The 21,677-nt window shown below is 36.2% G+C and overlaps 1 protein-coding gene across 1 annotated transcript in view; it reads right to left on the bottom strand.

Annotated features, from left to right (window-relative positions):
* Positions 1-21,677, bottom strand: part of plcd3a (phospholipase C, delta 3a) — a 47,623-nt gene that overhangs the window by 13,693 nt on the left and 12,253 nt on the right. Inside the window, exons 3-13 of the mRNA XM_073839130.1 lie at positions 11,630-11,858; positions 8,751-8,880; positions 8,419-8,644; positions 6,663-6,864; positions 6,155-6,299; positions 5,892-6,044; positions 3,909-4,061; positions 2,812-2,965; positions 1,167-1,283; positions 905-1,083; positions 631-766 (exon numbers count right to left, since the gene is read on the bottom strand). Of these exons, the coding sequence (XP_073695231.1) occupies positions 631-766; positions 905-1,083; positions 1,167-1,283; positions 2,812-2,965; positions 3,909-4,061; positions 5,892-6,044; positions 6,155-6,299; positions 6,663-6,864; positions 8,419-8,644; positions 8,751-8,880; positions 11,630-11,858 (1,824 nt within the window). The remainder of the gene's footprint in view (positions 1-630; positions 767-904; positions 1,084-1,166; positions 1,284-2,811; positions 2,966-3,908; positions 4,062-5,891; positions 6,045-6,154; positions 6,300-6,662; positions 6,865-8,418; positions 8,645-8,750; positions 8,881-11,629; positions 11,859-21,677) is intronic.

Raw genomic sequence — 21,677 nt, 5'->3', positions numbered from 1 at the left:
AGAGGCATGATTTGTTCACACACTCATTAAGGAAATGTCCATATCATCCTTAAATTCAAAGTGAAACATGAAGGGCTGTTTGGCCAGCAGACTCTCATCATTTGTTTCTGCCATTATAAAAGTTCATTATGTTGCTGCACATGAAATATAATGCGAATAACATTAAATAAATATATATTTTTATAAGGTTACACACTGATTATTTATAACTTAAACCCCATTTTTCTACCCATCCGTTGGTCGCGCATATACGCCATGTTTGTAGTTTTTTACACTTTTTATGCGTATTTGTAGTTCTAATCAAATCCTCGTTCAACACTCAATGTGTTGTGGGCAATATAATAGCCGTTAGAGTGAGCATTAATCCGTACTTCGAATTCTAAAGGTAAACTGTAGTAGACCGTCCGGAAATCTTTGGAATACTTTTTAGGACATACCAATTCTATTTTCGAATACTATTTAGGACGGATATTTTGTGGGACCTGATTGGGCTGCAGCAGGAGACTCCGCCCACTACCGTCTGAGCCTGCTGCCGTGGCGCTGCTGCCGTGTGACTGCTGTGACGTATGGTTCTGCTGTTCTGCAATCAGTCATTATTGGCTGGATGACTGAAAATCTCAGTGGCCTCACCATTGTTGTCAATGCGTTGAGTTTTTGCACGAGCCTTATCGATGGAAACGCCATGGATCTCCACCCAGACCTGCGGGTCCACAATGGAGTTGGGATTGTCTGTGTTTATTTTAGGAAGTTGCTGGGCTGAGATCACCTGTGGGAGTAAAAAAATGACCCACAAGTACAGTAAAAAGAGATTTATAACAATATTTACAGAGCACATGGGATCCTGAGCGATATTTCCTGTCAGACCATCATAACAAGCTAATAGAGAAGAGGAGCTATAACTAACCCGTATGGTAAGCTGTGTGGGTATATGTCCTGGTCCACCTCCAGTGTTCTCAGGATCAAAGTTGGACTTTGGGTGACACAGGAAGTCAGGTTTGAGCACATATCCGCAACGCCCGTTGGGGACAAAGCGGCCCTGATTTAGGTCCATCTGCTCTCCTGGTGTCTGGAAATTCAGAGCCACTGGAGAACAGAGAAAATGAAGAATGAAGTTCAAGCTGCTGCACTGCTGTACTTGCAGACATGCAGGAATGTCAGTCGCTCACCCATCTGGCAGCCCCCGTTCCACATGTCCTGAGGGTCATAGTTGGAGGACTGTAACCTCTGGCCTGATGGGTAAACCCTGCTCAGATGCCGACTGTTGTGTCGAATAAACAGCTTCCCTAGAGGTGACAAAAATATGCACATAAAACAAATGAACAGACACAGATACTCACACAAGGATATTTTTAAGTAAACTTCAACAGTAGTTTTCAAAGTATATACTTATTTATAACAAGCAGCAGATCAGCATAACAAAAATGCTACATTATTACTTGTTTTTACAGTAAATTATTATTTAGTAAATTATTTACTAATTCTCATTTTTAAATAAATGCTTTTTTATTCTATTAATCAGAAATCCAATATTGATCATTTTATATTAATTTCTGAATGATCATGTGACACTGAAGACTGGATTAATGATGATCACAGGAATAAATACAATTTTAAAATAGATTAAAATAGACAACAGTTGTTTTAAATTGTAATACAGCATTACTATATAGTATATTTTATACTGTGAATTAAAAAAAAAGAAAATCAGTCATAGTGGGCAGCATTAGTGACTTCATAATAATAGTATAACAATAATAGTATAAAAATAATAGTTGAATTTATAAAAAAGACCCAGTTAAGTTTACAAAAACTTTGTTTAGTGATAGTTGTTCATGAGTCCCTTGTGTGTCCTGAACAGTTAAATTGCCTGCTGTTCTTCAGAAAAATCCAACAAATTCTTTGTTTTTTCAGCATTTCTGTGTATTTGAACCCTTTCCAACTATGACTGTAGGATTTTGAGATCCATCTTTTCTCTCTGAGGACAGCTGAGGGACTCGTATGCAACTATTACAGAAGGTTCAAACACTTATTGATGCTCCAGAAGGAAACACAATGCATTAAGAGCCAGGGGGTGTAAACTTTTGAACAGTCATAGTGAGCAGCATTAGTAACTTAATAATAATAGTATATAAATACTGCTTAATTTACTAAACATATTATATAATCTGTTATGTCATAATGTAACTAGTTTTTCTCCAAAGGATAGCGTGACTGATCTTCAACCTTTTTGTTGTTGTCACAGTTATTATAGTTTGTGTGGTAAATGTTGAGCTCTGAAAAGTGGTGACACGACCTAATTATGAAATGATGTGAGTTTGTTGTAAATTTGTCATGCCGCTGGCTGTCAATGTTGGCTGGAAGAGCAGCAGCTTTGCTTAGGAAATGGTCTGATGATCTGCTTGTTTTTTATGAAGCATATGGCAGGGCCCCAGGCAACAGGCCAGATAAAAGAAGCATATGTTAAAACAATACAGTTCACAGTAATATGTGAAATATTTTCCTATTGTAGAGCATTGCTGGGAAGTCACATGCCACATCTATTATCACAGACATCTCAGTATCAAGGGAATAGTTCACTCCAGAATTAAGATTTCCTGATAATTTACTCAGCCCGATGTTTTTGAGGAAAACATTCAAGGATTTTTCTCCATATAGTGGACTTTAATAGGGATCAACAGGTTGAAGGTCCAATTTGCAGTTTCAATGCAGCTTCAAAGGGCTCTATCTACCCATCACATTTACAGTGGTTCTGTTGATCAGGCTGGTGTATGATGAATATGATGAGGGTTAAGATTGTGTTGTTCATCTCACCTGAGTCTTTGATGAGTTTGAGCGCCTCATTCTCAGAGAAGGAGGACATCATGCTAGGAGGTCTCTGACTGGCCTTCTCAAAACCATTGAAGGGTACACTCTGACAATACACCACCAGATCGGACAGCTCTGGGCTCAGTTTAGTGCTCACAGACTGGGGATAGAAATTAATAAGTGTAAAAGTATATTTACAAACACAAGCTAATTTTTTTTTCAGTGAACATTTAGACTTTGTATGTACAGTTGCAGTCCTGAATAAGATTTTTCACATAAAAGAAATTAACATCTAGTGCACAAGAAAAAAATAATAGTTGAATTAAAAAAAAAGCCCCAGTTCAAAAGTTAAATACACTTGATTTTTAAAACTGTGTTGTTACCTGAACAGTCCACAGTTGTGTTTTTTTTTTTTAGTGAGTCCTGAACAGTTAAACTGCTTGCTGTTCTTTAGAAAAATCCTTTAGGTCCAACAAATTCTTTGGTTTTTCAGCATTTTTTGTGTATTTGAACCCTTTCCAACAATGACTGTATGATTTTGAGATCCATCTTTTCACACTGAGGACAACTGAGGGACTCAAATGCAACTATTACAGAAAATTCAAATGCTCACTGATACTTCAGAAGGAAACATGATGCATTAAGACCCGGGGGGTGTAAACATTTGAACAGAATGAATATGTGTACATTTTGTCTAAATTTTTTTTTTTTTTTTTCTGATGCTACAGAAAATACTTACATGTTTCCTACAAGACAAATTTACCCTGATCATTAATTTTAAAAAGTTTTCAGGTAACAACACAGTATTAAGAATCAAGTGTAAGTAACAGGGTCATTTTTATAAATTCAACTATTATTTCCGTGTATCATTTTTTAAACATCTTTTACGTGAAATATCTTATTCAGGTCAGTAAAATAATTAACATTATGCAGATTTTGCAAGGTGTATGTAAACTTTTGACCTCAGCTGTATCATAAACAGAATATTTTGTACTGCAGCTAATGCATTTACCTCAGCTATAATTATACTCGTCCAGTAATTTCCAAAATTGAGAACAGGATTTAAAACCTTGGCCTAAAAAGCAATTCACATCAGGACTCACTCTCGCAGGATCCTTTTTGGATTCCTTTTTGTTTCCGCCCCCTCCAGCAGCAGACTCTTCATCTGAGCTGTTTGAGAAGCTGGCCCAGCTGTCAATCTTCCCCAGAAGACCACCTAACTTCTTGCCTTTCAGCAGGATCCGTCCCATCAACGCCTACAGTAAACAAGGCACACGTGAGTAACAGAAATCTTCACCAATACCAGGAACAATTTGCTATGACTTGGAAAATGCTAGCTTTATTTCAAAAGCTGGAACAGCCCTTGAATAAGATGGAAAAACAGAGTCATGAGAGAAACTGCAAAGAGTGAAACAGAGGAAGGAAAGTAATCAGAAATATGAAAATGGAGTGGATGGAGAGTACTTGAGACAGTATAAAAGCGTGCAATATTACAGTAAATGAGTGTAGACTTAAATCTGTTCATAGTAGTACATGATTGCACATTTCCTTTTTTTTGGAGACAGCAAGGGTCAGATGTTACAGATAATCCTCAGAAAGGAAACAGGAAATTTACAGGAGCGAGAAAGGAAGGGTTACTAAAACCAAGATCTTTTGATTTCCAGAGAATGTATAAAAGTCGCTTTGAGCACTTTTATTTTTTTTTTTGGAAAGAAAATAATAGGTAACACTTCACATGTGTATTAACTTACATGAACGAACAAACACTTTATTAATCTTTGTTGATGTTAGTTAATAAAAATACAGTTGTTCATTGCTTGTTCATGTTAGTTCACAATACATTAACTAATGTTAACAAACACACCTTATGATTTTAATAAGATTTTGTTAATTTAGGTAGTTAACTAAAGTGTTACCAAATAAAACTTTAATTTAGAAAAGATTTAAACTAATCAAAAGTGACAATAAAGACTTCTACAATGTTGCAAAAAAAGAGAAAGACAGAAATGTTTAATAAAAGTCTTTTGAACTTTCTATTCATCAAAGAATCTTAAAAAAACATGGTTTCCACAAAAATATTAACCAGCACAACTGTTTTCAACATTGATAATAATAAGAAAGGTTTCTTGGGCATCAAATCAGTATATTAGAATGATTTCTGAAGGATTGTGTAAAAATTCAGCTTTAAAAATATATTACAATAGAAAATTGTTATTTTAAATTGTAGTAATATTTCAGTTTTTACTGTATTTTTAATCAAATAAATGCAGACTTAGTAAGCACAAGAAAACGATCCCAAATTTAAACAGCAGTGTACATTGTGAGTGTAATTTGAATGTAAACACAAGTGTGAGTAACAGTCTATGGCTATGTAAAATGTGAAGTGAGAAATAGAGTAATTATTATATTATGTCTAACCACTGTACTATGATTAACACAGAAATTCAGCATACATACTGGACAGTACAGTACATAATACATAATGCTTGCATAATATAATAACATGAAACTTTTTGCTTTTATATTTTAGTTATGCCTAAATTCTCTTAAAGGGATAGTCCACCCAAAAATGAAAATTCTGTCATTAATTACTCACCCTCATGTCGTTCCAAACCCAACATTTGTTTATCTTTAGAACACAAATTAAGATATTTTTATGAAATCCAATAGCTTTTTGACCCTGCATAGACAGCAACGCAACTGACACGTTCAAGGCCCAGAAAGCACGGCAGAGAGGAAATTGTTGTTTTTTTGTTATTTTAGTTTTCTTTGTTCGCAAAAAGTATCCTCATAGTGTCATAAAATTACGGCTGAACTACTGATGTCACATGGACAATTTTACTGATGTCCTTACTATCTTTCTTGGCCTTGAACGTGGTAGTTGCGTTGCTGTCTATGCAGCGTCAGAAAGCTCTCCGATTTCTTAAAAAATATCTTAATTTGTGTTTCAAAGAAGAATGAAGGTCTTAGAGGTTTGGAACGACGAGGGTTAGTAGTTAATGACAGAATTTTTATTTTTGGGTGAACCCTTTAACTTCAGGAAATTTAATGAATCATGGAAGAGTAAAACTGGAAGTGTGTGTGACCTCAGGTGAGGGCAGCTCTTTGAGGAGCAGGTCATTGAGTGGTTTTCTCAGGAGCTTTTTTCCCAGAATGGAGCGCAGGTGCTGTGCCATGACCACCTGCTGCTCCACTGAGCAGTGATTCTCCAGGGACAAGATCAGAGGATACGGAGATGTCTATGGAGACAGAATCATTGAAGTGTCATTTATCAAACATGCCAACCCATATTGTGGCATTATACAGAGATTTTCATCATAGGCAGTTGCTATGGTTAATGCGTCTGTACCTTGAAGGCGTACTGAGCGATGGTCTCGATGACTTCTTTAAAAAGCACTTTGGAGGTGAGCGTGTGCCCGTGGAAGATCATGGGCTCTCCTTTATCACCGTCCCAGCAGTCCAACTCAACACAGCGACAGCCCTGATGCAGAGCTCTGAACACACACAAAACTCATGAGTTTATCCACAAACAAAGAGTATGAACAATAAATATCATCATGGTATTAGCGTTGTGTGTTGTATCTGATAACACAGCGGCTATGTTTTGTATAGCTGCCGCTTTCATATTAAAGTTTTAATTAAAGTGTTTAATTTTACTCTGACCTTAGGCATAATTATTTTCCCAAGTGCAAGAACATTTCAGAACACAAATGGTCACTAAATAAGCTAAGCTTAGTGAAAGCTGTAATGCAGACACAAGTAATCACTAGGATTTTACAGAACAAAATATAAGTGTGTTTTCGTCTACTTGCAGTGGGACTGGAGGCAGATTATAAGGTGCAGTCCATCTGCTGTACCTGATATAAGGCTCGGTGCTGCTGGCACTGGTCACCTGGTCTTTGGTGAGGTATGTGTTATGAGAGGAAGAGATGTAGTAGTGCGCCAGCGGTCTGCTCATGTCCTGATACACGTGAGCGTGATCCGGGTTAAACACATCGTTCTCTTTTGAGAGCATGTACATGGTGAAACCGTTCTGGGTCATGAACAGATTCTTCCTGGCTGAGGGTCATAAAGAAAATATATTGGTCAAACTTTAACAGAGCTAAACACGAGCTTCAGTAGAGCTGGTTGAGGAAGTGTTTCATACAGACTTTTTATTGTAGTCTGTATTGCCAATGTATTACTCTCAGTTCTATTATAGGCGGAAAGGAATATCCAAGGTTTGTTAGTTATTTGAAATAATAACCAGTGACACACTACTGAGCTATGTACTCACACTAGTTTGTGGAAGTGGATGGGTGTGGTTTTCCAGGTTACGGTTGGACCTGTACTCCAGATTTTTAACAGGTCACACAATGACAAACTGAAACCAGTTTTTATTTAGTCTTTTTGTCATTTTCTTAAAGGAATTGTTCACTTTCAGAACAAAAATTTACAGATAATGTACTCACCCCCTTGTCATCCAAGATGTTCATGTTTTTTTTTCTTCACTTGTATAGAATTTATGTTTTTTGAGGAAAACATTTCAGGATTTCTCTCCATATAATGGACTTCTATGGTGCCCCCGAGTTTGAACTTCCAAAATGCAGCTTCACAGGGCTGTAAATGATCTCAGCCGATGAAGAAGGGTCTTATCTAGTGAAACAATCGGTTATGTACTAAAAACATTTACAATTTATATACTTTTTAACCTCAAATGCTTGTCTTGCCTAGCTCTGCATGAACTCTTGTGTATTCCAGTTCATGACAGTTAGGGTATGTTGAAAAACCTCCATCTCATTTTCTCCTCCGACTTGAAAATTGTCCTACTTTGCTGCAGAAGTACCGACCCAGTGTTTATAAAGTAAATGTGCAAAGAAGATCAAACACCCTTTACAAAAAAAGGTAAAACAGCGATGTGGGACAATTTTAAAGTTGGAGGAGAATACCCTAACTGTCATGAACTGGAATACACAGAGTACATGCAGAGCTAGACAAGACTAGCATTTGAGGTTAAAAAGTATATAAATTGTATTTTTTTTTTAAATAACCGATTGTTTGCTAGATAGGACCCTTCTTTCCTCGGCTGCGATCATTAAAAGAATTTTAAAGCTGCATTTTGGAAGTTCAAACTCGGGGGTACCATAGAAGTCCATCATATGGAGAGAAATCCTGAAATGTTTTCCTCTCAAAGATGCTTCAAGAGGCCTACCTGCCAAACTACAGTACTGTTAAAAGTTTTAGACACTTGTGTAAAAATGCTGTCAAAAATAATGCCATAAATAGACTTTCTTTATCAATTAACTTCTATTAAATAAATTGAATCAACATTTGGTGTGACCATCCTTTGCGTTTAAAGCAGCTTTTGCCCTAAGTGCACTTGCGCATAGTTTGTCAGGTCTGAGTTTGTTCTGTTTCTTCATGTCATTCCAGACAGACTGGATGATGATGAGATCAGATCTTTGTGTGGAGCACTGGCAGTTGCCAGACTCCTTGTGCAAACAAAAATCTCACTGGATAATTACAATTAATGGCAAAATGAATGTATGGAAATGTAAACTGATAATTCCTACTGACACACTACAGCAAAAGACATTCAGTCACAAATAATGTGTGGTGCTGATTTCTGTGTACCCCAGTCGTTGAGCTCATAGGTGTGGATGAGAGTCTTTGCGTGGGCCAGTGATGCATCTTCGCCTTGGTCCCCGAGAAAATCCCGCAGCTCCAAGGTTGTGAGCACACATCCGTTACCAGAATAATGCCTGAACACTGCGTCCAGCTCTGGCCTGCGCATCAGCTCACGACAGAACTCCTCAATCTCCACGTGATCCAGCCGGCCGTCACACGAGCGATCACACTTCTACACACAAGCAGTGGAATAAAAGTGAGAGATTGCTTGAGGCTTCATTTAAATTATGCTTTTAGTGACAGCTGTTTCCACTTATGCATTGATCCCTCACACAAACCTTAAAGAGGGTGCGTGCATACTGTTCGTTCAGGTCAATGTTGATCAGCTGAAGCAGATGTTTCACCTCGTCGTAGCTCATCTTCCCATCCTGGTTCTGATCCGCACATCTCAAATAGCTTCGAATCCAAGTGTGAAGAGTTAGGGAAAACTAGACAACACAATAATATGAATACACAACATGCTGCCAGCCATAGTATGAAATAATAAACATTAAAAATCATTTTTCATTTAGCACTGCCCTTCAGAGGCTACAGAAAAGACAAAATTAAGTTAAATTTACCCTGATCTTCAAATGAAAAAAGTTTTCTTAAGGCTCTTAATGCATTGTTTTTCCTTCTGGACCATCAGTAAGAAAGGATTTTTACTGAAGGATTATTTTTAAGAACAACAGGCAGTTTAACTGTTTAGAACAAATAAGAGACTCATGAACAACTATCACTAAAGGAAAAAACACAGCTGTTGATCATTTAGGTAACAACCAGTGTTGTTTTCGTCAACGATGACGATGACGAAATCATTTCGTTGACGCAACTTTTTTTCATGACGATAACGAGACGATGACGAGGTAAAAATGGCTCGTTGATGACTAAAACATGACGAGACGTGTGTGAGTTTTCGTTGACGAGACGAGAATAAACAAAAATGTTAGTGGGTGGTCCGTCAGATGTTTAAAATGCACGACATTTCTGCTTATTGTGCATGCCAATTAAAACCTAAAAAGTATCTGCCGCTATGGCAAGCCGTTTTAACATTAAATACTCTTTTCCATACTAGTATGGCAAGCGTTTTAGCATTCTATTCTTGTTTGGTTACGCCCACCACCTGGCGTGCAGCACACAATGTACTCAACACGTCACATTGCTGTCACTCAGACAGACAGACGATTAACCATGATGGCGGCAGTTTGCACATTATTTCAAATATATGTCTTTTATGTCTAAAACCATTCCTTCATTATTGTAATTATTGGTGAAAATAGTCGATCTGGAAGCTCACATTGTGTTGAACTATAGATCTGCTATTTTCACAACATATAAGTGACACTACCCAACAGCAAAATACTTACTGACCTACATTAATTTGTTAAAAGACTACTTTTCCCCCTTTTTTTGACTAAAACTAGACTAAAACCTTTTTGACTTTTCGTCGACTAAAATTGGACTAAAACTATCACATATAGAAGTGACTAAAATTTGACTAAAACTAATAAGCATTTTAGTCCAAAAGACTAAGACTAAATCTAAGATGGTTGTCAAAAACAACACTGGTAACAACAAAATATTAAGAATCGAGGGGATGTAAACTTTTGAACGGAGTCATTTTTATAAATGTAACTATTATGTTATGGGCTATATGTAAACATCTTTATGTGAAATATCTTATTCAGGTTAGTACTAAATAAAAAATAACATGAATTGTGTATGATCCCTTTTTTGGTCAAATAATTAACATTTTGCAGATTCTGAAAGGGGGATGTAAACTTTTGACCTCAACTGTAATTTAATAAAAAAGTAAATAATATTATAACAAAGTAAAAAATAATTTATAATAATTATTATAAATATTATGTTTTAATTGTAAAAAATTCTTTGCATATGCCCTGTAGATGAACACTTCTAGCATTTAGTCTCAAAAATGTAGTTCTAGTATCAAATCTAAGAGTCTTATTACAGTTCAAGCTTCAATTTAGGTGCCTTAATTTGTATTCATATTTTTATTATTAATAAAATGTAATAATAATTGGCACAATTTTCAAACAGGTCTCCTAAAAACTTCCCACTCTGCCATTGTATTGGGCTAGTCAGACTCAGAAAAACATAGCAATGTCTGATTCAGGAAAATCAACATATGACTGTATATTAAAGGAGTAGTTCACTTTCAGAACAAAAATGTACAGATAATGTACAAGATGTTCATGTCTTTCTTTCTTCAGTCGTAAGGAAATTATGTTTTTGAGGAAAACATTTCAGAGTTTCTCTCCATATAATGGACTTCTATGGCGCCCCCGAGTTTGAACTTCCAAAATGCAACTTCAAAGAGCTCTAAACGATGACAGCCGAGGAAAGAAGGGTCTTTATCTGGCAAAACGGTGGGTTATTTTCTAAAACAAAATTACAATTTATATATTTTTTAACCTCAAATGCTCATCCTGTCTACCTCGGCAAGACGAGTGTTTGACATTAAAAAGTATATAAGTTGTACATTTTTTAGAAAATAACTGATCATTTCACTAGATAAGACACTTCTTCCTCGGCTGGGATCATTTAAAGCCCTTTGAAGCTGCATTTAAACTGCATTTTGGAAGTTCAAACTCAGGGGCACCATAGAAGTCCATTATATGGAGAGAAATCCTGAAATGTTATCCTCAAAAAACACCATTTCTTTAAGACTGAAGAAAGAAAGACATGAACATCTTGGACGACAAGGGGGTGAGTACATTATCTAAAAAAATTTGTTCTGAAAGTGAACTACTCCTTTAAGCTGGGACAAAATAAAGTCTTTTAGGAAATAACAAATGGATTACAAAATAAAAAGAGTGAAAACCACATTAGAGGAAAGAGAAACAGGACAAAGGTATTTTTGAACAAGAGATGGCATGATACGTTCTGAGGTTCACATGTGTGGTGGAGTGGCGTTTAGATATCTTTTCTAGGTCTGCTCTATATTTAGTCGGCTCTCTCACTGAGTATTGCTGTGCAGTAATGGAGAGTGTGTTTACACGTGAATTTATTGGCATATGGTGGCCAAGGAAGGCGAAACCTAAGCCTTCTGTTTAAATCCTATAATTAAATGTGTATTAAATGCTGTAAATGTGCAGTGGACGTGTGTCTACGTTCAGTTAGGAAAGTCTTTCTGCATGCATGGCTTAAAGGATATTGATCCAGCTTTTCTTTCTGGCTCATGTTGGAGACGCGGTCTTTGAGTGTGCGGATGCCTCGAACCCAGCGCTCCGCTTCGTCCTGTGTGGAGCAGCACAGATCCAGGCTTTTTCTTCCTCCACGGAAGACTACAGTGAAGCAGTGGGTCTCTGGAACAAGACCTGCCATTCGTCGCAGACACTCCGACTGACAGCCTTCTCGCACGCACTCCACCTCCGTCACAGAGACTAACAGAAAGAAACCACACACAAACGGGTGATTGGACTGTTACTACTAATATTTACATAATCTGTTACTCAAAGGTGAATTGTGTAATATATGTGCCATTAGTGGCACCAAACAGAACAATAGAACCAGTCAGGCCACTCAAACAAACAAACCTTAATATTAAAGTGTCTCCATTATGCGTCAACTTATGAGCTAGTGGGCGGAATCACACAGACCAAAACAAAAACAGACATTCCGACACGGAATGCACATTTTCAAAGTAGAATAACTGGCGCTGTTTTTCGGAGAAACAAGTATGTGAACTTAGCATGTTTCCTAAATATGAATGTATTATGGTGTTTTTATTCTTTAGTACAGTCAAAAAATGACACACAGCATCTGTTATTTAAAAGACATCAAAAGATTTCAATTTGATTAACTAAATGAATGAACACAAAACTAAAACACAAAAAAACTAAACTAAACTAACTGAAGGCAACTTAAAAAATAAACTAAATTAAACAACCAGAATTAAAAAATCTATTAAAAATATATTAATCTAAACAAAATTAAAAAAAATAAATAAATACAAAAAAAAGGAACTAAACTAAACTAAGATAAACTACCTGAACTAACCCAAACAATATATATTTATCTAAATGAAATTAAAAACAAACCAAAACAAATATTTATCTAGCTAAATTAAACAACCCAAAAACAAGTCTAGGCTGTGTCATTTAAAATAAGACAAGCTGTCGGCACCGATAGCCTTGTGGGAGATGCGCGCCGATATACAGCGCTGTTGCGCTCCGGGCGTCCCGTGTTTGAATCCCAACTCAAGGACCTTTCCTGATCTCGCCCCCTATATCTCTCCCACTTCGCTTCCTGTCAATTCTGATCTGTCCAATCAAAATAAAGGTAAAAAGGCCAAAAATAAATCTTTAAAAAAATAATAATAATAATAATAATAATAAGACAAGCTAAAACCAAGTGGTTTTAACAAAATTAAAAAGAACCAAACTAAATGCTCTTAAGTCTGATGACAAACATGTAAATGAATGATAAACAAACAACCAGGTCACTTAGAGGAAAAAATGTAACTATTTAAAGTCATTATCATTGATGTAAGAAGGTGATCAAAGCCGTCTTTGCAATGTATGATGATTGACATGCGTGAGGACTAATTTGGCTCTTGTAAAATATAATCTGTGCAACACAGTGCCAAAAATGTTCACAATGTACTATATTAGAATAATAAATATGCAATATATTGTTATAGCAGGCAGTTTAAAACACTGCAAATATTTTTTTTTCCATCAACTGGATAAAATGTACAACACCGCTGTATGCTGCATCAAAGACGCATACATACTCTGAAGTAAACATGCCCAACACAGATGGGAAGCGCATGGCAAAACGAGTGAAGTAGACGTGCTAAATGAAAGTGCACATTCACTCTCTGACAGCAGATGGCGCTGATGGAACAGCAGAAATGCTGTTTTTACCCTGGTAACCCTGTAAACAAAGCAGCTGTGCTACTTTCTGGTTCTGAATAGGATTTTTGTACTTAATTTAATACTTAAATATTACAAACATAGCTATTGCTTATTATTAATGCTTTTTAAAGGCACAGTATGTAAGCTTTTGCCGCTAGAGGCGTAGTTTGATGATGCCATGATAGAGTATGGAATTATGAGAGTTGTAGTGTTAATCCCCACAGCCAATGCAATCCGGGCAGAAATCATGTCTATGGATGAGCTAATGTTCTAAAGACTTATTAAGGTCAGTGTAGTATGAAGCAGGGTGGGGCTGAAAGTCGTGGAAGCGGAACGAATTAAAGCGGAATTAAAAAATACTTTAACTAAGCTGCCCTCCAAAGGCAAAGCGCAGTAACTACACATTTGGTCAAAATTGAGTTAAGGCTTAAAATGGACTTTGTGACAACTGTTTTGTCTTGTGGCAAAGTCTCCAGGTTAAATTTTTTGTTTAAATAGCTGGCGTAAAAACTTTACAGGCATTTTTCTCAGTTTCAGTGTTGGCGTAGTTACTGCACTTTGCCTTTGGAGGGCAGTAAGGTTAACTAATGAGAACTTGTTGTAAAGTGGACCTCGAGGGCCAGAGTTGAGAACCTCTGTTGTAAAGTGTTACCCATTATTGTTTATAATTATTTTGCACTTTAATCAGTTTGAAACATTTGTTTACATTTTAGTGTAATGCCTTATTTTATTTAAATGTTCAGCTCTTTTTGTTATAAGAAAAAAGTGATTAAATCTGTTATACTGTAATATTACAACACTTTTTTTGCAACTAAATGTCAATGTTGTGAAAATACTGTATACCATGATAAAAACTTTAGCAATTTAACACGACATGAAAATCAGATACTGTCACGTGCCAACTTTACAAATACAAAATGCTATGCTAATACAGTGACAATCAAATATGTGATCCTGGACCACAAAACCAGTCATAAGGGTCAATTTTAATGAATAAATAAGCTTTCCATTGATATATTTGTTAGTATATGTTTGTATGGATTGTTCTTAGTTCTTCGCAATGCATATTACTAGACAAAAATTAAGTTTTAATATATTTATGGTAGGAAATTTACAAAATATCTTCATGAAACATGATCTTTACTTAATATCCTAATGATTTTTGGCATAAAAGAAAAATGTATCATTTTGACCCATACAATATATTTTTGGCTATTGCTACAAATATATCTGTGCTACTTAAGATTGGTTTTGTGGTCCAGGGTCACATACAACAGACATGCACAGACAGTGGCCAATGAAAGTCCTTAAAACCAAAAGTGCACATGAAGTGTGCCATTTGGGACGGGGCCAATGAGGAATCGTAGACAGTAGCTGCAACAATAATGTCTTTGAATTGTGAAAACTCCTACGTTGCAAATAAACAAAGAGACATGCAGAGCCACAAGGCAACATTAAATGGCAAAGGCTCTCTGCCCACTTCCAAACACTGACAAATAAGCATTCATAATTAATGTGTGTATGGAGAAGACGGGTGTTAATTTTAACAATGCGCGTGTGCTGAAACATGTGCAGCGCATGGGCGTTTTCTACGCTACTGGAATTCCTCACTAATGCCCGTTGCATAGATGCACAGGAGCATGAACTCTCTAGAGATCCAGCCCTGCTTCTGCTGCCCAATGAGGAGCTCCTGTCTACCAGCACAATGACACCTGCATAGACTCATCTCCTACACAGACCGGCATCATTTAGTGCAGGCTATCTGATTCTTATGCCATAACCAAGTCTTTTCTAACCTTAGCCTATCTACCTTAATAAATAGGCATAATTACAAAAAAATGTGGTGGTGCATTATGTAATGTTACATGCACAAGCACTTATTTTCATAACGCAAACACACATACGTCATTATTTGTACTATGTTTATTCCTTCAAGTGTGTGGCAGTCCGTGAGTTGTGAAGAGCATGCTGGGATAGGACCAGTGTAGCTCAGACTGCATTCTTGAAGCCAGTATGACGCAGAACAAGACAGAAACAGAGAGATCTCTCTGAGATCTGCAGTACAAACCAAAGTGTTTGGTTTATGAGCATTTTCAAGTGTTGAAGTGTGTTTCAAAAACAAGGAGGCAATTTTTTTCAAATCAAGTGTAAATTCATGTCCCAGTCACATTTTTTTTTTTTTTTGGTCAAATAAACATTAGTTACACTATTATAAAAATTTCAAAAATTCAACAATTCTATTATATATTTTTATATTAACAATGTAATCAATATTCTATTTATTAAAGCCACATATGAATTTAATCAGTTTAGTGTTTTTAAGCATTTTATATTTATTCCAAAATAATAACTCAAGGTAGTAACAATTTAAAAAGTATATTTAATTTGAGAGCTTATGTTCAGCTATTCTTTTTAATAGTTAACTTTAACCTATTTTTGAATTTTTCGGATCATCAGATATCAAAGCTCAGTAAATACTGGTCACAGACATCGAGATTTACTATAAATAATAAAGTTGATTACTCACTAAAAACTCCCACAGATCATGTTTTCATGCCATTTTAAGACTTATTTTGACGTAACAAAGTGGTTATATTTAAATGTATGAGTTGTTTACTTATTTCTAAAATTAGTCTTTCTTTCTTCAGTCGTAAAGAAATTACGTTTTTCGAGGAAAACATTTCAGGATTTCTCTCCATATAATGGACTTCTATGGTGCCCCGAGTTTGAGCTTCCTAAATGCAGTTTAAATGCAGCTTCAAAGGGCTCTAAATGATCCCAGCCGAGGAAGAAGGGTCTTATCTAGCGAAACGATTGGTTATTTTCTAAAAACATTTTCAACTTATATACTTTTTAACCTCAAACGCTCGTGTTGCCGAGCTAGACAAGATGAGCATTTGAGGTTAAAAAGTATATAAATTGTAATTTTTATTTAGAAAATGACCCATAATTTTGCTAGATAAGACCCTTTTTTCCTCGGCTGTGATTGTTTAGAGCCCTTTGAAGCTGCATTTTGGAAGTTCAAACTTTTACATTTGGAAGTTTCAATGTTTTACTCAAAAAAATAATTTCCTTACGACTGAAGAAAGAAAGACATGTACATCTTGGACGACAAGGGGGGTAAGTACATTATCTGTAAATTTTTCTTCTGAAAGTGAACTACTCCTTTAATTCCTTTATATTGTTCATTCAGACTGATTAGTAAACACATGCACAAACACAAGAGGCAGGATTTATTGCATTAACCAATCACAGCCAATCATAACCAGTCATATCCAATCATATCACGATGGAGGCACTGCCTCACGGCAAAGGTCTGTTAAAACTCAATGGGCTCAGGGGAGGCAAGAGAGAGACAGACTCGCACTGTAACTTCACTTGCTGGTGTCGCTTCTGGACAGTGAAAACATGATTTGTACACTTTTTAATGTTATATTTGAAACACTGGCATTGTTTTATTTTTTTCTCATCCAATATTTTGAGACACTCAAAAGGAGTGAAACATCCCTGTAGCAAATGTATAAGACTTTCAACTCACTTATCTAGCAATATTTGCCAAATATTGTCCCAACTAGTTTAACAGAGAGTGCACTGAACAAACAATTTCATATTGAGCAATTTTATTGTTTTGCCAAGAGTGAAGCAATTATACTGTATACTGTAAATTTTACTGTTGTTTCTCAATATGTTTGCATCTGGCATACCAAAGAAGTTTCATAAAATTTTACTAAAGTAGATGATTGACAGGTGAGTGGGCGGTCTTTTGATGTTGTGTAGGGTGCATCATCATGATGCATTTATGTATAAACTACAAAAGAAACAATAAAGCACGAATGTGTTCCATTTAAAATGAAAACACTAATTATTACATAATGATATTACATAAATGTCTTACATAGAAAATCACACAAAGTACTAACAATACAGTGTAATTGTGCATGTGTCAGAGAGCACAAATTATTAATCACACTGAGTTACATGAATATTTACGAGTTGACTTTAGCCCTCATGGTCTTATAAATCCCCCCTAAGAGCAGGGATTATTTATAAACACATGACCTGGGCTTTAATTTAATGTATGGTTTCCTCTGTATATGGAAATTCGGCATGTTTCAGAATCCAGAAACCCATGCATCCATTCACATGTCTATATCACTTTAAAAAATTATAAAATTGTTGTTCACAGCTCATGTGTGAGAATTAGTCTGATTCAGAGTGATTTTAGGATTCAAGGCTTAGGATTGTTAAAAGAGTAATTCACCCAAAAATGAAAATTGTGTCATTAATTACTCACCCTCATGTTGTTCCAAACCTGTAAGACCTTCACTCCTCTTCAGAACACAATTTAAGATATTTTTCGATGAAATCAAAGAGCTTTCTGACCCTGAATAGACAGCAATGCAACTACCACATTCAAGGCCCAGAAAGGTAGTAAGGACATTGTTAAAGTAGTCCATGCGACATCAGTGGTTCAACCTTCATTTTTTGAAGCTACAATAATACTTTTTGTGGGCAAAGAAATTTATTCAACAGGTTTTTTTCTCTTCTGTGTAAGTCTTATCTGCACATTCACTAGAGTACACAATGCATTCATGTAGTGCAGCTAACGCAAGAGCTGGCATCTTATAGGTTTGAAACAACATGAGGGTGAGTAATTAATGACAGAAATTACATTTTTGGGTGAAATATCTCTTTAAGCCCCTTGTCTTGTGAGCCAAACTTTCCTGCTTTAAAAGCAAGCAGTCACAAGTTGACTTTTGTTAACAGATATTTTGTTGTATTTCAAGTTGAGTAGCCTCAGATATCTCAATGCAGCCAATGTTTCCAGTAAATGTGAAGAGAGATCACATAATTACAGATTTTTGAGGGTGATGATGACAGCTGGGATAATCACAGATATTTCAGAGGGCTGAGATAAAAGGCCCCTAAATAGGGTTCACCAATGCCAGTGGTCTAATAAGAGAAATAACATTCCCGTGCTTCAGTGAAGCGCCATAAATGGGATTATAGCAGGAAGTCTGATTCTCTTCACTTTCACAGCGGATTATCAATCCATCTGAAGAGCATAAGTGAGATTAAAAACAGATTAACACTCATCTGAACAGCTAGAGGTTAGAGATGATAAAACAGCTCATATGCCATAATGACTCTTGTCACAGATGAATCTGCGGTATGTTTTCATTATGTTAGGAGCAAAGGTTGAATTTGTGTAATTAAAAAAAAGATCACCAATCACCTGAAAAACAGGTGAAAGTAACAGATTGGGACAATTAATTGGGACATGTCCCACAACAACCAAAGTAAGCACCAAATCTGCCAGTCTGAAATCATTTAAAGTGTGTTTCAGACAGTTCTGGTTCATAATCACTGTTTATAAATGGAAGCATTTTTAGTTTCATTACCTGGCTTTGTTTGATCTCGTGAAACAAGACAAACAAAAGTAAAAAATTAAACTGGAGAGAAGCTGAGGGTCTGAGCTAGTATGTATAGACAAACACACAACCACAAAAGCAGTAATGAGTTCAGACATATGCACACAAAGCTTTATGGGTTTTCTGTTTGCTGTTGCATTGATTGGAACGTCCCGTCCCTCAACAAAAACCTGCTGAGCAATATATCACAGATGGTCAAAGGTGAGTGGTTTACTATGGGAAAAAGCATGATACTGGATCACCCCATCATACCGTTTTACGACTAAAATCATTATTCACCTAAAAATTTGTTTTAGTCTGTCATCATAAAACTCTAATATATTTTAGTCTAAATGAAACAAACCATATATTTAACTTTAAAGCTATTTTATAATGCCTATCCAATGATTTACCTGTCTACCAAAAGAATATGATTATTTCATTGACATGACATTTTAATCAAATCACAGCCCTACTGATAAAAAAATTACAAATGATTGAAAAGCAACAAAATGCAGTCTTACAAAAATACAAAACCCATACATAATATATGTGATGGCACCTGTAATGACTCATCATTGCATAACCTTTCTGCTTCATAACTAGTGCAGGATATACACGTTTCTAAACCATCAATTGAAAATTTTTCCCTGGTTTGACCTGTGATTAATTGTGTCACTGCTACACTTCATTACACTAAGCCAAATCCATCCGTCCTGTTAAATTCAGTGGCATTCATTTACTAAACATGTAACATTCTAAGATCTAAATGGATAGTTCATCCAAATATAAACATTCTGTCATTAATTACTCACCCTCATGTCGTTCTAAATATAAAACCTTTGTTCATCTTCAACACAAATTAAGATGTTTTTGATGAAATCCGAGAGCTTTCTGACCCTGCATAGACAGCAACACAACTGACACGTTCAAGGCCCAGAAAGATAGTGAGGACATTGTTAAAGGGAGGGTCCAATGGCGTTACATGCATGTTAAGTTACACTGTTAAAGAGTTGGATTCTCATGCTAAACATGGCCAAAGTTGCAAAAAAAGATTTGGACGTATAACAGTATTCCTGTGCCGAATACACACTTCCGGGTTTCTTACAAGTTTCGGAAAGTTTTTTTCGATCATGGCGTCCTGAGGGGTGGAACTCCTTGTATGGGCATTTCTCCCGAAAGAGCGCGCCCACGTACACATCGACCAGAGCGAGAGCAAGAGCGCGCCCATCAACACACTTCATTCGGCTGCACTGCTGCATGGGACTCACTCGGAAAGAAGTCTCTAAAGAAGTGTGGTTTGTTGTAAGGCAAAGATAACCTTGCTCAGCTTCCCGAAGAACCCAGCATTATGTGAACAGTGGATGATGCAGTTTGTTTTTCTGGGGCAGAAACGGAGATTTGCAAGTGTGTTTGTTGACGAACGTTTTATAAACAAGGCCCAGTTCGACGCTGGATTTGCACCTCGTTTGAAACTGAAAGATGGAGCGGTCCCAGCTATAAAAGATCCCGGTCATGATTCAGAACTGCAGATGGTAAGTGAAATGGCATCAAATGTCTGTGTTTTGTTGGCAATCGGCGCGTGAGTTCTCGTCAGTCTTTAGCTCTGCCCACGGCGCGCCTCCAGGAGCTCGACTGTTTTCGGAGAGAATTGTAAAGCTGTAACTTTCTCTTGTAAATATGATAAAACTAAAGACTTTTTGGAGATATGAAGGATGCCGTACTACTCTATAGGTACTCAAGATTAACATAAGATTGGGTGAAACTCTGTGCATTATGCCCCCTTTAAAATAATCCACGTGGCAATGGTTCAGCCGTAATGTTATAAAGCTACACGAATACTTTTTGTGTGCAAAGAAAACAAAAATAACAGCTTTATTCAACAATTTCTTGATGCAGGAGCCTGGCATTCGGAAGAAAAAAAATTGTTGAATAAATTCATTATTTTTGTTTTCTTTGCACACAAAAATATTCTCGCAGCTTCATAAAATTACAGTTGAACCACTGATGTCACATGGACTATTTTAATGATATCCTTACTGCCTTTTTGAGTTTAAACGTAGTCGCAGTGCTGTCTATGCAGGGTTAGAAAGCTCTCAGATTTCATCAAAAATTTCTTAATTTGTGTTCTGAAGATGAACAAAAGTCTTACAGGTTTGGAACGACTTGAGTGTGAGTAATTAATGACAAAATTTACATTTTTGGGTGAACTATCCCTTAAATGCCTGATGTGTCCTTTGGGATAAGGTTAACACTAGGCATTCAAAAAGAGAGCATAGTAAACAAAACATTAATAGCGTCTTGTTTTGACTTTAAGCCAAGTATGAGGTCAGAGTAAGTGGAGAAATGAATAGACCGTGACTGTTTTCAAATCATTATTCTTCCTCCAGGGAATAAGTGTTTCCTTGATCAGATTACTAGTAAAAGTATGTTTCCATATTGCAACCGACTGCAACAAATACTAAAGCAGAATTATAGCCTCTCATTCACATGCAAAGGTTTTGGCATCATGGCATCTTTCTCCCTGCATTTCTAACATTTCTACATTTCTAAACCATCTAACTCTCACTGTATTGTGAGATATAAAACAAAATAAAATAAAATGTATTCCTGTGGTGGCAAATCTAAATTTTCAGAATCATTACTCCAGTATCCAAACAACTTTGCTGTTTAATATTTTTTTTAGTATTTTCGAATCTGTGATGCTTTTTTTTTCTAGAATTTTTCTATTGTCAATGTTTCTGGTTGATGTTCTAGGACTAGTTTCTGCTTTCCAAATCCAAAGCTGCATTTTGTTTCCGTGTGATTCATTATAAATATATCCATTGTAGAGATTTGGGGTGGTAAACTTAAAATGTAAAAACTAAATATCTCAGGAGCTAAGCTGACAGCTCTTACTGAACCGACCCTTGCTCATCTTGCCACATAATTT

The sequence above is a fragment of the Garra rufa genome, chromosome 1 (genome assembly GCF_049309525.1).
Source record: "Garra rufa chromosome 1, GarRuf1.0, whole genome shotgun sequence".
In the NCBI taxonomy this organism is placed as follows: domain Eukaryota; kingdom Metazoa; phylum Chordata; class Actinopteri; order Cypriniformes; family Cyprinidae; genus Garra; species Garra rufa.
This window is presented reverse-complemented; position numbering and strand designations above follow the sequence as displayed.